At 41.4% G+C, this 13,429-nt stretch overlaps 1 protein-coding gene across 2 annotated transcripts in view; it reads left to right on the forward strand.

The window, feature by feature from the left end:
• jag2b (jagged canonical Notch ligand 2b) overlaps window positions 1-6,977 on the forward strand; it is a 41,812-nt gene extending 34,835 nt beyond the window's left edge. For both annotated transcript variants that reach the window (XM_026194504.1, XM_026194505.1), the window contains 9 exons: window positions 1,077-1,193; window positions 1,480-1,507; window positions 2,015-2,100; window positions 2,958-3,071; window positions 3,358-3,473; window positions 3,860-4,108; window positions 4,203-4,334; window positions 4,567-4,717; window positions 4,845-6,977. In XM_026194504.1, the coding sequence (XP_026050289.1) occupies window positions 1,077-1,193; window positions 1,480-1,507; window positions 2,015-2,100; window positions 2,958-3,071; window positions 3,358-3,473; window positions 3,860-4,108; window positions 4,203-4,334; window positions 4,567-4,717; window positions 4,845-5,365 (1,514 nt within the window). In that variant the 3' untranslated portion in view covers window positions 5,366-6,977. The remainder of the gene's footprint in view (window positions 1-1,076; window positions 1,194-1,479; window positions 1,508-2,014; window positions 2,101-2,957; window positions 3,072-3,357; window positions 3,474-3,859; window positions 4,109-4,202; window positions 4,335-4,566; window positions 4,718-4,844) is intronic.
• The last annotated feature ends 6,452 nt before the right edge of the window (window positions 6,978-13,429 follow it).

A 13,429-nucleotide genomic window follows, 5' to 3' on the forward strand; every position in this document is an offset into this window, starting at 1 on the left:
AGAAACTTTTCTGATGCTTTATATTACTGACATTATTGTATTTTAAAACTAAGTGTAGGAGATGGAGCATGATTGTCTTTCACTCATAAACCTTATGGTGGGCAAACTTGGAGTAATAGATGGGATGTCTGTTGGCCCTTCCTTAAAGAAATGTCATGCAGTCTTATACCCCTTCACTTCTTGAATAGAACTGAGAAACAACCAGCTGTGTTAGTCTCGATTGGTTAGATTCAGAGTAAAACGGGCTACAGTGATTGCTGCAAATTTGCAAGACTTGGCATATCTTTTAATAACCACGTAACTCTTAGAACAGCCACCTCTGATCGGCTTCCATTGTTGGTGTCGCATTTCAGCAGTTTAATCCTGTCTGATCGGTGAGCCAATTTTAGGTTGACGAGAAAGTTGGCGAATGTTTTAATCGGAAGAGGTTTTGGATTCTGGTGACGGTCCTGTTTTTCTAGGTTCATATAGAAACTGTAAACATGACAAACGTAATGGCATCAGCAGTTTAGCATTTAAAAAAAAGAAGAAGTGGGAAATGAAAATTCATAACAAGTGAGCAAAGTACCCATTTTTTTGCAGAATAGAACCCGTTATAAATATCTGAATCGCACTCATGAGAGACCAAACGGTTGACCTTGCATGATAACCTGAGGGCAGAAGCTACACCGCCATATGGAGTGGATGATTCAGACAATCCAATATGGTATTAGCCTTCCAAGGAGGACCTCCCTGAGAGCTTACTTTTAGCTAATTTAAAGGCTGGCTGGAATTAGTGGGACAAGCATGTCCCAAATTACCTCGCCTTTCACAAACACTCAGGTAACAAGTAATTATTCAAGCCTGTTGCTAAAAAATAGTAAAATGATGATAAATATAGGCTGGTAGAACATAAAATAACTGTCTATAGGGACTGTACGGTAAGTTTATAATGTGTAGGAAACCTGTAACCTTATTCCCGGTAGTTTAGTATCACCCACTTGCTCCACTGCTTGGAATCATATACCTGTGTATGTGTTGCTCTTTTGGGTTTTGACAGTCTAGTGCACCTCGTGACTCACTCTCTCTTTCCATAGCTAAGAACAGCACATGCGCCTCCAGTCCTTGCTCTAACGGAGGGACTTGTGTGGGAGGAGGCGATACCTTCACCTGCATCTGTAAAGAGGGCTGGGAAGGCCCCACCTGTGGACAAAGTTAGTTTTACTGTATAACTTCAAATATAACTGACGGTAAAATCACCATAATTGTGTGTTGGGTGTACTGTTTTTGAAGTAGAGGTGAAATCTGTTGCAATGGGACATTTAAGTTTTATTATAAAGTTTGCAAGTAACAAAAGCTTGAAACCCATGATCTTATTAGGCTGGGATTATTGCTGCATTACATGCATATAAATAATAGACTGGTCAATTCAGATGTGGGGGGTAGCATGCCACATGTATGCAACAAAGATGATATATTACTTTTTCTTTTCTTCAACAGATACAAACGACTGCGACCCTCATCCATGGTATGTAACATTTTTCTTACCTTGCACACCTCCCTGGCTCCTTCATCTCCACGCTTTACTCAGACCTTACAGGCTAGAGGGGTGAAGGGCCACTAAAGCAGTGGAAGTTGTCCTTAAATCAAGCCTCAAAGGGCATCTCGCAGAGGAGGGGGCTCAAATATTGAATAGGACAGTGAGAAGTGGGAGTTTTGTGGGGAGGACAAGAGTCCCACCTACCCTGTGGTGAATGCAGGTGGGGGGTAGAATGGCAGAGGGGGTGTACGTGTCCATTCTTTCCGTGCGACCTGGGGGGAAGCTTGGCTTTTGAGGAGGAATGGAAGAAGGCCTGATGAGGGGAGGGGAGGAACTGGACACACCTATTAGCATTTGAAAGGTGGAGGCTTGTATTGATGGGTTGAACTGAGTCTTGTGACCCCCCCCCCCACAAAGGCACACAATCGATGTGCTTTGTTGTAGCTGGAAAGGATGTACGGCCTCATCTAACTGTCAGTTTCTTTGCTCCCTCAGTTACAATGGTGGGATCTGCGTGGACGGAGTCAACTGGTTCCGGTGCGAGTGCGCCCCCGGTTTCGCCGGACCTGACTGCAGAATCAGTGAGTGATGACATGAGGTTAAGATGAACCGATTTTGGATGTGATGGCTAAAACCAACCGCAATGATATTCCTGATGAGAACATGATTAAGAGGATTGCTACATGGAAGAAGGGGTGGAAAAAAGTATAGGGCGTGGAAAAAGATGGCTGTATTGACATCTAAATGTGAGACCGAGACAGACCCCTCTCACTTTCTCTTAGTCCTTTAACGCCTTGGGGGGGTCAAAGGTCATCCCTCCTCCGTACTCACACAGTCACATATTCACACATTGAAGACAAATAACCCAGTGACCCCGAAATTCTTCTTTTCTGCTCCTTTGTTTTGGACGGATAGCCTTCACCTTTTTTCTGGGGCTTAAATTTGAAAATTCTCATTCAGACATGTTCATGTGAAATCTGGGTGACAATGGCCTGGAGGTTCCCACTGACACGGGAGGCGAGGCTTTGTGATTTTTATTTTTGCACTTTTTGGAAGTTTTTAGTTTTGACTGGCTGTTTTCGGGGTGGGGGGGTGGGGGGTTGTTATTGGGGGGCGGTTTTTGTTTGTTTTGTTTTTTTCCCTAAAGCATCAAATGCGATATGATTGTAAGTGGGGGAAAATGTGACTTTTATAGTTATTTTCTATCTTTTTGAATTAACTTTGTCTGTAGAACAACATTTATTTAACAATGCACAGCCAATGGTGACTGGTTGCAAAAAAGGCATAAGAAGGCCACGTCTTGTTTTAAGATGTCAACTTTTTCCCAGTAGCTCAAAGTACTTAAAACATCAACTTTCAGGGAGCTTGGAAGACTCGTAGACCTAACTAATGGTTTAACATTTTGTCTTAAATTGTGGTGTTTTTCCTCTTTGTGTAGACATAAACGAGTGCCAGTCTTCACCCTGTGCCTATGGAGCCACCTGTGTGGATGAGATCAATAGTTTCCGATGCATCTGTCCGCGTGGAAGAAGAGGAGCCAGATGCCAAGAGTGTAAGCACGCTCAAATTTAAGTGATTTCAGGATGAAATCACCTCCTTTAGATTTACATTATTGGCTAAAACCATGGAGTATCTTAAAAACAAAGTTTTGCATTGAATGAGCTCCAGTGGCACAGTGGTTTAAGCTGAGGGCTTTCACTGTCTGGTTATGACATGCAATTACGAATGTCGTTATCTACTACAAGGGGCTTAGACCAGAGAGGAGAGCTGCAGGAGGACAGCTGGAGATTTTAAAACTGTTCCATAAGTGCATCATGGTTCTTTCTTCCTATCTATAGTCATAGGCGTTGGGAAAACTTGCCACTATACTGGGCTGCAGTTTCCACATGGCAGCCACTGGGAGGAGGAGTGCAACAGTTGCCATTGCCTCGATGGCAAGGTGGATTGTACAAAGGTAAGAGACTTAATTACTATCAAAACGGCGTTCTGATTAAGAGCTCATCGTGTTTATCTTATTCCTGGACCCTAAAGTTAAATAACCGCCTATGATTAGAGCCTTCAAGGTACTCTTCTTTCGCACCTTTGAACAGATTCCAGGACTTGTGCTATTTTTAGATGGCTTGATTGATATCCTGTTATTAGCTTTTCCATTCTGTGTCTTTGAGTTCACAATGGATATTATATTCAAGGGAATATTTCCAGAAGCATGAATGAAAATGCTTTCATATGAAGTCGCACTCCCACGTGATATTTTAACATGGTGACAAGTGACGCAAGAAAGAAATGGCAATGCGAATGTTGTCTCACGTCTAAGTGAATATTTTGACCTTGTAACACCAGGTGCTGTGTGGTCGCCGTCCGTGCCGGCTCGAGTCATCGGGCCGTGACCAGTCCTGTCCGGCTGGACAAGAATGTCTGGAGCATAGCTACTTCACCTGCTTCTCCCCCCCTTGTCATCAGTGGGGGGTTTGTTCAATGGTTGGACCTCCACCTCCACATGTAACCACCAAGTGCCAGCCAAACAGCGGCCATTTGGACAACAGCTGCGGCCGCATAACACTCGTTTTCAACAGAGACAAAGTACCGCCGGTGAGTAATCAGCCACATATCGCTTTGAACCGTTTAAACTACTTTTTGTGTTGCTTCTGATTGATGCGTTTTGGGTTTTTGTGTATATCTACAGGGAACAACAGTGGAGAATATCTGTTTTGAGCTGAGGTATCTTCCTGATACTAGACACTTGGCAAGAGACCACGCTCTTCTCCTTCTCTGTGATCTCTCTCATTCAAATCAGGATGCTGTAGAGGTGGCTATAGTAAGTAAAAGTGAATTAGAGTGGTGATTATTCCATTGCCTTCTAAAACAACCTTATTCTAGCTCATGTTGGAGATTTTACCAAGCTTGATTGACACAGATTTATGGGTGGGGGCATAAAATACACAAACAGCCAGTGCCTACCATACAACCCAAGTGGCACACTCAATAAGATGTTTGGTTGGGACTTCATGGTGTCTTTTCTCTTCCTTTCTTTTTGATTTGGTTCTCAGTCTTTCCATCCAGAGGATTTACCTGACCACAGTCTGATCCAGGAGACAGCCAGTGCCATTGTGGGCACCTTGTCTAAGCGGCACAATAGCACCATAATGCTGGCAGTCATTGAGGTCAAAGTGGAAACCCAGGTCATGCGTCCATCAGTGGGTAAGGAATGATTAACGCAAATGTTGCACAATGGTTTCATAGGGCCAGCCATTTTTAGTTATTGCTGACGTCGCACTCCTACTGACTTTACTTTTTCTACAATTTCCTTCCATGTTGATGTCAACAGATTACCTGGTGCCTCTACTATGTGTCGCCTTTTGTTTGCTCTGCCTCTTCTGCATCATTGTATGTGTTTGGTGGACACGCAAACGGAGAAAAGAGCGCGAGAGGACCTCCCGATCAGCCGCCGACGACAGCGTCAACAACCAGTGGGAGCCACTGCGGATCGTTGTGCGACGTCAGCAGGAGCAGCAGCAGCTGAAAGAAAGCAACAGGGAGGCTGAGCAGGAGCGCAAAAAGCTCATGGGCCCCTCCTGTCGGACGTATGATGAGGAGGAGGAGGAGACGGAAGGCGAGCTTGAGCTCGAGGAGGAGTGCGGTGGAGCAGAGGCGGGAAAGCAGCTAGTTTATAAGTACTCTAAAACTGCAGTGCGGCCCAGTGGAGGAGTGATCTGCACCATGCACAGCTCCAGTTCACCTCTCAAAGCCCCCCACCGGACCCCAGGCTACAGTCCCAAAGACAACCGCTGGAAAAATGTCAGTGCGGTCCTGACTGGTCAGAAAGACCTCAGAGACTATTGTGTATGAGATATATATAAACAAATGAGTTGCAGTGTGGAAGCAAGAGAAGCTGCAAGGCAGTGACTATTTTTAGTTTGGACTATTTTTGGAAAGAAAGGAAAAAATGCTTTTTGTTTATATAAGCCATTGTTTGCTTCATTTTCATGTTTTCGTCACTGTCACCTGAAGTGATTTTTGATTCAGGAGGGCTAGAGCACAGTGAACATCCTTTTTTCATTCTGTTACCTTATTTTCCTTTACATGTACACAGGAGCTGAGATGTAATGATATTTCAGGAGGCAAAAGAAGCTTCTTGCAATTTATGTTTATGGACTTGTTGGTAAATGGTGAGTCACTGATATGGATTGAGGGGAAAAAAAAAACAGGCTGTATAATGATTTTATTTTTTGTTTTGTTTACAGATGAGTATGATTTTGTTAAACTATCAGTGGGTTCCTGTTCAGTGTCTGTTGGGGCAGATGCACATTAAAGGGAGAGAAAGGGAAGGGTTTTAGAGACATGGACTGTTGTTGCATTCACAGTAACAGGGGAAACTCTCCCTTTGCTCTAGTTTCCTTCCAGCTTTGCCCACCTGTGGCCGTCACACGCCAGCCTTACCAAAAACACTTGGCCTGGAGGGGAAGAGGGGGCAGAAACCCCAGTGCCTACTATGTGGCCTTCCTTGTTTTTGTTTGTTTTCCTTTTCTCCTGTCTCGTTTTCTTGGCTGAAAGCTCTGTTTGATGATTTTTTGCAGTATTTGAGTTGGTAGCAAGTGCCTTTCTAAGAGCTGCGTTCAGGCTCCAAGTTGCGCTGCCCAGTTTGACCTCCTTGTTCTCAAATCTCAAAGGGATATGTGTACATTTAGACTTCAATTTCACAGCAACGCCATTCAAGGTATTTGATCAAAGCAGAAATGAATACTCTGTACATACATGTAAATACTAAAGGAGTCGCTGTGTATATTTGAAATAAGTAACTTAAAAGACAAGTCACACATTTTTATTATTATTATTATTATGATTAATATTATTTTTATTTTTTTTACAACGCCATTCCTTTTATTTAATGCCTGTCCAAATAGGCAGGTTTTATAACACTTAATACTCAGAGTCCCGCAGTTAAGAGTTAGGAACATTTACAATGAGGTACCACCTATGAAGGAATTTATGAAGGGTTTATAAATGGTGTCTATTTTTTGAGGGGGGGGGTATTAATATGTGTTTTGAAATATTAAAGAAAAAGTGATGTTTTTGGTTTTTCACCTTTACATTATGTGATAGAATAACTTTCACAGGGCCGAGGCATCACTAGGCATCCTGTTCGTGTCATTGATGTTATTTTGGCTTTTCTTTCAGTCTAGCATGCAGTCTCAATATTAGCTTCCCTTAGTGTTTTGTTGTTGTTGGTTTTTTTGTTTTTTGTTTTTTGTTTTTTAGGGGGGTGTATACACAATTGGCAAAGTTAGAAGTAGGAAGCATAACCTGGATGTTTTATTTTGTAGGAAAATGTACTATAAATGCTTTAATTTTGCTCTTAACTGTTGTTAGCCCTAAGATTTACTTGCTATTTATTTGTAAGTGCTGTAGAGAAAATCATATTGCTATTACGGTCAAACCGCTCTTTTGCTTTCTTTTTCATTGTTTTTTTTTTTTTTTTTTTTTTTTTTTTTTTTTTTGTCTTTCTTTTCTTTTTCTTTCTTTTTCTTTTTTTTTAAAAGCTGCCAATACTATAGCCTTAACAAGTTTCCAAACCATTTATAAACCCATCACAAACCCTTTTATTTCAGGTGCCTTAATGTAACAGTGCATTGTTTGTGTTATCAGTGGTCGTGTTATGTTGTTGGGGTTTTTTTTTTTTTTTTTTTTTTTTTTGTTGATGTTGTTCCACTATTAAGGCAGGTAAGACATCTTGTGTAGTGTGGTGTGCTTTATTCGCTTGAGTAAAGTGCACTGCTGTCACTTTACTGTCATGGAGATTTCTAAAATAAAACACAGATGGATGGTTTAAAAACAAAAGAAAAACCAGTCCACTCTTGGCAGTTTAGAGTTCTGAATGTGGATGTTGGGTCAAATGTGGACATCTTGCATTAGCATTAGCTTGGTTTAAAGGCTTTAATGAAGGGAACAATGTTTGCAGATGCAGATTTTTCTTTGCCATCATGCAAATGTGTTTTAAGTTACCAACTCAGTTTAAACAGTTTTACCCCTTTTCATATCATGTCATTGTCTCAAAACGCCATTGTATTTCTGTAAATGGGACACAGCAAAATAAACAATTAAAGCTGCATCACTGCTGGTGTTAAAAGCTGAATATGCATATTGTATACATTTTATTGTACAAGGGACATGCGTTAATTTTGTACAAAGCAAAAAGGGTGTTTCATTGTTTTAAATAATCATCCTACCTATTTATTAAAGCAGTTTTGACACACCATGATCACACTTGTAATATTTGGTTTACAGTGCAAAAATCACCCCAAAATATTCACATCCAGTGTAAATTGAGCAGCAACATTTAACGATTACACACATTCTGATTTGTCAATGTATTTAATTTTTTTAAATTAAATCTTGCCTTATACTACAGTCAGTCTAGAGAAAATGCTGATTGGAGATAGTGGGACACCCAAGATGTATGTCATTCTACAATGCACCTCTGAAATCATTCCCCTTGAAATGGTTGTTTCAAAGACGGGGACCAGATAAGCAAGCACGTGCAATCAATGGCTGTCCTCAAAACAAAATGTCAATCAAGGTGGCAATAACATAGGAATATGATGGCGTCATCGGTATACACAGAAATTCACGTTAACTAGTTCCATCCAGATAGAATGTCAGATTTAAAATAGAAACTTAAAAGTGGGAATACAAACCAACTGAGCCTTGTGATTGAAAGTGGTTGCCCACAGGCCGATTATTGAATAGTTGAGTAGTAATTCTTTTGGGAGCAGTTCACCCTGTGATTTTGCAATATTTGTCCACAGGGATAAAGACGAAAGCACAAAGTGGGCAAAATAAGCTGCTCACTAAATTTACTTCTGCTCAATAACTGTACATGTATTTAAAGGAGCTTGCAAAGAAAAGCGTCTGGACTTCTTTAAGTTGCTTGAAGATGTTTCACCTCTCATCCGAGAAGCTTCTTCAGTTCTAAGGTCAAATGGTGGAGAGTCCCAGATATAAACCTAGAGGGGTCACTCCCACTAGGTTTATATCTGGGACTCTCCACCATTTGACCTTAGAACTGAAGAAGCTTCTCGGATGAGAGGTGAAACGTCTTCAAGCAACTTAAAGAAATCCAGACGCTTTTCTTTGCAAGCTCCTTTGACTACGATGACCTGGATGACTGAGAACCTTCACAGACATATGTACATGTATTTGTATTTGTAATGACACAATACAACTTGTAACTGCTAGCATTTACCCCAGAACTGCCATCTTCTGAATTTCTGCAGCACTTGCCCTTGCCCTCATCTGTGTGGTCTGCGAAGGACCTGGATCGATTGATCCAATAACCTCGCCAGCCTCCCCGCCGTCCTGTCATCACTCATGCTCGCACCACACCAATAGAATCTTGTCTCCTGCTCTGGGCCGATCTCTTCTCTGCCAATGGGAGACTGGCGTGATCGTCCAGGCCACATAAGGATGTGAATGTTTCATGAGTAATGTTATGGTGTGTGGTGTGGGTGGGACAACTTTTTTCCTCCTCGTTCCCATGGGTAGCCCCAGCTGGTGCTAATGGGACCTTCCTTTGTCAGAAAAGCCAGATCAGCTTACAGTTTCGTAGGAGTGATGGTGTTATAGCGGGAGAAGGGAAGTCAGCTGATTATGTTTACGGCTATATTAATATATAGATGACTGTATCATTTTAGGAAGGGTTTGGCTGGTCTTAGGATAATTACATCCTGTAAAAGAGATCTGGTGGACATGAGTAACCGATATCAGAATGTGGTGTTTAATTTCTGCAGAAATACTGTCTGCAGTTCTTGCTGCTTTTATGACTCAGCATTTATTGCTTTGTGCTCTAAACAAACAATTTGTTTGAGCATGGCCGTGCTCCTCCTGCTCTGTATGAGGTCCTTTAAGGGGGGCTATCATGCTTTCTATCTCCATATTTTTACCCTTGGACTCTAGTGGAGTATCTCTGGATAATTCACAGTTCAAAATAATCCATATTTAATTTATACAGTTAGGGCTTGGTACAGTTTATTCTCTGTATGAAATAAGTTGTTTTCTCTGGTCACGTGTAACATATGCATGCACCATCAAGCTAGATCACACTTTATTAAGTACACCTTGCAAATCTAGGCTTGGACCACAGTATGGTTTGAGCAATGTCTTTATACGTGATGGCATGAAGGTGCTGAAAACATTCCTTAGAGATTTTGGCTCATATTAACATGATAGCATCACACAGTTTCTGCGTATTTGTCAGCTGCACATTCGTGATGTGAATCTCTCGTTCCACTACACCCCAAAGATGCTCTATTAGATTGAGATCTGGTGGCTGTGGAAGCCTTCACCAATCTGAAAGTGACTGCAGTTCGAGTACAATGAACCTAAACTGGTCCAAGAAACCAGTTTGAGACTATTTTAACTTTGTGACCTTATCCTGATGGAAGGAGCCATCAGAAGATTGGTAGACTGTGATCCCAAAATTAAAGAACGTGGTCAGCAACATTACCAAGATAGGCTGTAACATTAAACAATGCTCAATATCCTCCAGTCCATTAAACCACCCCCACAACCAAGCTGAACTGTTTATAAGGCAGGATAGATCCATGCTCACATGCTATTTATGCCAACTTCTGACCCTACCATCCGAGTGTCACTGTCAATGTCATTATGGTGAGCCCATTTGAATTTTGGCCTTAGTTTCCTATTCTTAGCTGATATGAGTGACAACTAGTGTGGTTCTTTGCTGCTGTAGCCAATCCACTTCAAGGTTGGCTGTGTTGTGCTTTTCTGCATGTGTTTGTATGTATGTCTCAACAAGGCATTTTCTCCCAGAGAACTGTCTCTCACTGGATATGTTCTCTTTTTGGAACAAACTAGAGATGGTTTTGTGGGAAAATCTTTGCAGTTTCTGAAATACTCAGATCAGCCCTTCTGGTGAAAACAGCTACGCCATGTTCAAAGTCATCTTTCTTCTCCATTCTGTCCAGTGTATATATGACAGAAAACACAATTTGGTTTAGAAGAACTTGACTAGCCTTCTCAGAGGCCTAACCAAGACCCCATCCAAAAGCTGGGAAGCTGTCATTGAGCTAAAGATTTATTAATTCTCTTCGTCTTTGGACGGTGATTGAGAACAAATCCGTGCAACTAGGTTCCAATATCTTGTGGAAAATCCGAAGCTTAAAGAGTGGAGGTTATTATTAAAGCATGCATATGTTGTGTAGCTCTTACTGTTATGCTTTTTTCACGTGTTATATTGACGGAATCTTGGATTGACTCAAAGTCATAAGAGTCCCAGCTAAGAACTGGGAGATCAGTGACGGCATCACACATGCTGTAAAAAATTTAGCCATGTGGCATTTGTCACTCCACTTACATGCACTTACTTGTAGCTTTGTTCTAGCTGGGAAAAGGTTAGGTTAACAGGAAACTAATATTCTGATTAAGTCTGTTATGTATATAGTCCAGCATTCTGAATCACAAATTTGCCATTAGAGAGCTTTTACAATATGCTCTGTAAAACGTTATTTGCTTGACCTACATTTAATCTGTTTCTGCTTTTAATGCCAACATCAATTTTTTAAGTCTAATCTGGAAGCATACCAATATTTATTTATTGCTGTTGCTTGGTACAAGGAAGTAGGAGTGTGATGCCAAGTTGCTTTTGTGACTGTCGGCATCAATTCCCCCCACATACCCCAGACTGCATCAGGAAACTGACACCAGATTCCAAAAGTAGCTCTCCACAACAGCCAAGGACATTTCAGTGCTGCATTTGTAAACACGTAGTACTACTACAGACAGCTCAAAATGGCTGAAAGGATTCACAAGGGACATAAACAGCTAAATATTAAAGGTCACGACTGCTTTTCTTCATTAATTCAGAGGAGGTTGTACACTCTTTTATAGACACATACTCCCTCTGCACACACAGGCAGACTAAGTCTGAGATGGTATTTTTTTCTGTTTGCTCTGCTCGCTCTAGCTGCTCTGTACATCTGTTGATGTGGGTCTTTGGGACCATCTGACTGTAGAGGCAGCTGGGTGACAGGATTTAAGGCTAAGCCCCTCGTCCCTTTAAACACACATACACACATAAGGTCTACTCACACATACACACGCTAAACGTGGCCCTTATTGGACATCAAGCTGGCGCGTGCTGGTGGACAGCGGGGCTGCAGCTGGCACTGTGGGTTGTTTAAGGCAGGGAAATAAGCAACAGTGTACTGACTGAGTCTGTGTATGTGTGCTGGGGGAGTGGTGTGTTTACTGGCACTGCAGGTCTCTTTTGGCGCTGCAGAAACCCCGACACGTACCCTCTGCACCAGAAGGCGGGGAGGGCACAGTCTTGGCAGAGAGGAGGAGATGGCTGGGGCTGCAGGAGTGCAACAGAGATCCATAACAGCTTTTCTGGGACAGCTGTTCGATGTGTGTGTGTGTGTGTGTGTGTGTGTGTGTGTGTGTGTGTGTGTGTGTGTGTGTGTGTGTGTGTGTGTGTGTGTGTGTGTGTGTGTGTGTGTGTGTGTGTATGAATGCCATGCATCTAAATAAACAAAGATTAAGATGAAAATTAAATGATTTGTGGCTAAACCTAGCATTTACACTGAGACAAATAGATAATGCAACATAGACAGAGGTTTAATCACTGAAATTTAAACTGATTCTTAATTATAACTATTTCTAATATTGATCAGTCTGATGATCATTATTTCAAATTCATAAATATATAAAATTTTCACATTAAAGGTAACAGGAAACAGGATTTTATGGAGTAATTTGTTTTTGTTTTGTTTTGTTTTTAAGCAGTGATAATAAAAATTTCTCAATTTTGATTGATTCAAATTCTATTTATTGACTAATAGTTTTAGCTCTAAACAACACTGAGAGGTAGATTAGCTGCCTATCCTCAAAAACAATGTTAGTTGTCCTCTGGGGATTGTGTGCGTACATAGATATTTAAATGTAAATCATTCTTCTTCACAACCATGGAAGCAATTCAAAACAAACATGCTGGATTTTGCAGGGTCAAAGGAAAGGTCAAGAGGCCAAAAGAGGATAAACAAACTGTGAATTTTAATCTACTTCCCTACCACAGTCGGCAGCCACTCTTGTACATGCATGCTCATGCAGTAGCTTGATGCCAGTGCATGCACAGCACTTGTTGGTCAAATTGATACCTCTGGTTTAAACGTGTTCTTTAGCAACTGGTGGTGAAAAACAAAGTGCATACATTACATGATTATGAAGATGGAAACACTTATGGTCAGGGCTGTGCTTTTTTGAGATTTTGCAATATTTGCCTCCACATATTCCATGCGTGTCTGTTTGTACATGCTCAAATGACAGTGTGCAGTGTAACCTTACACTCTGCGCAGTGATACGCAAGGTCAATTTGCCCCTCTCCCAGCCCAAGAGACACCAGGGAATGTAAAACACCCTCAGGAGCTACTCATAAGCAAATTGCAATAATGTAAAGTGCAACGAAACTCAAAGGTAACTGGCATAACACACAGTGAAGCACTATAGGGATGTTTTTACTGTTGTGGTCACAAGTTTACCTACACTCATCATGGGCAGAATTGTCACGATAACTTTTAGTGGCTCTGCACTGATACAAGTTTGAATTTATTTAGGATTTTCTCCAATTCAGTCAAAAGTATACATGTAGGCTACAATTTAAACTTACCAGAAATGGAAGGAAATTTGTTTTTGGTCGATTGTTTATGTTATTCATTTATATAAAATGTATTTGTGGGCTGAGTATATGGCATCGGGGTCTGATCTAGTTCAGTCAAATGTGGTATACTTGACACCAACTGACCACTGTAGCAGGGTCCTTGCTCACAGGTGCTGCACTAATCAGGCACCTGCTTGTCCTTACCTGGGCTACTAGAATCTCAAAACAACATCCAATAG

The sequence above is a fragment of the Astatotilapia calliptera genome, chromosome 15, assembly GCF_900246225.1.
Source record: "Astatotilapia calliptera chromosome 15, fAstCal1.2, whole genome shotgun sequence".
Lineage (NCBI taxonomy): Eukaryota > Metazoa > Chordata > Actinopteri > Cichliformes > Cichlidae > Astatotilapia > Astatotilapia calliptera.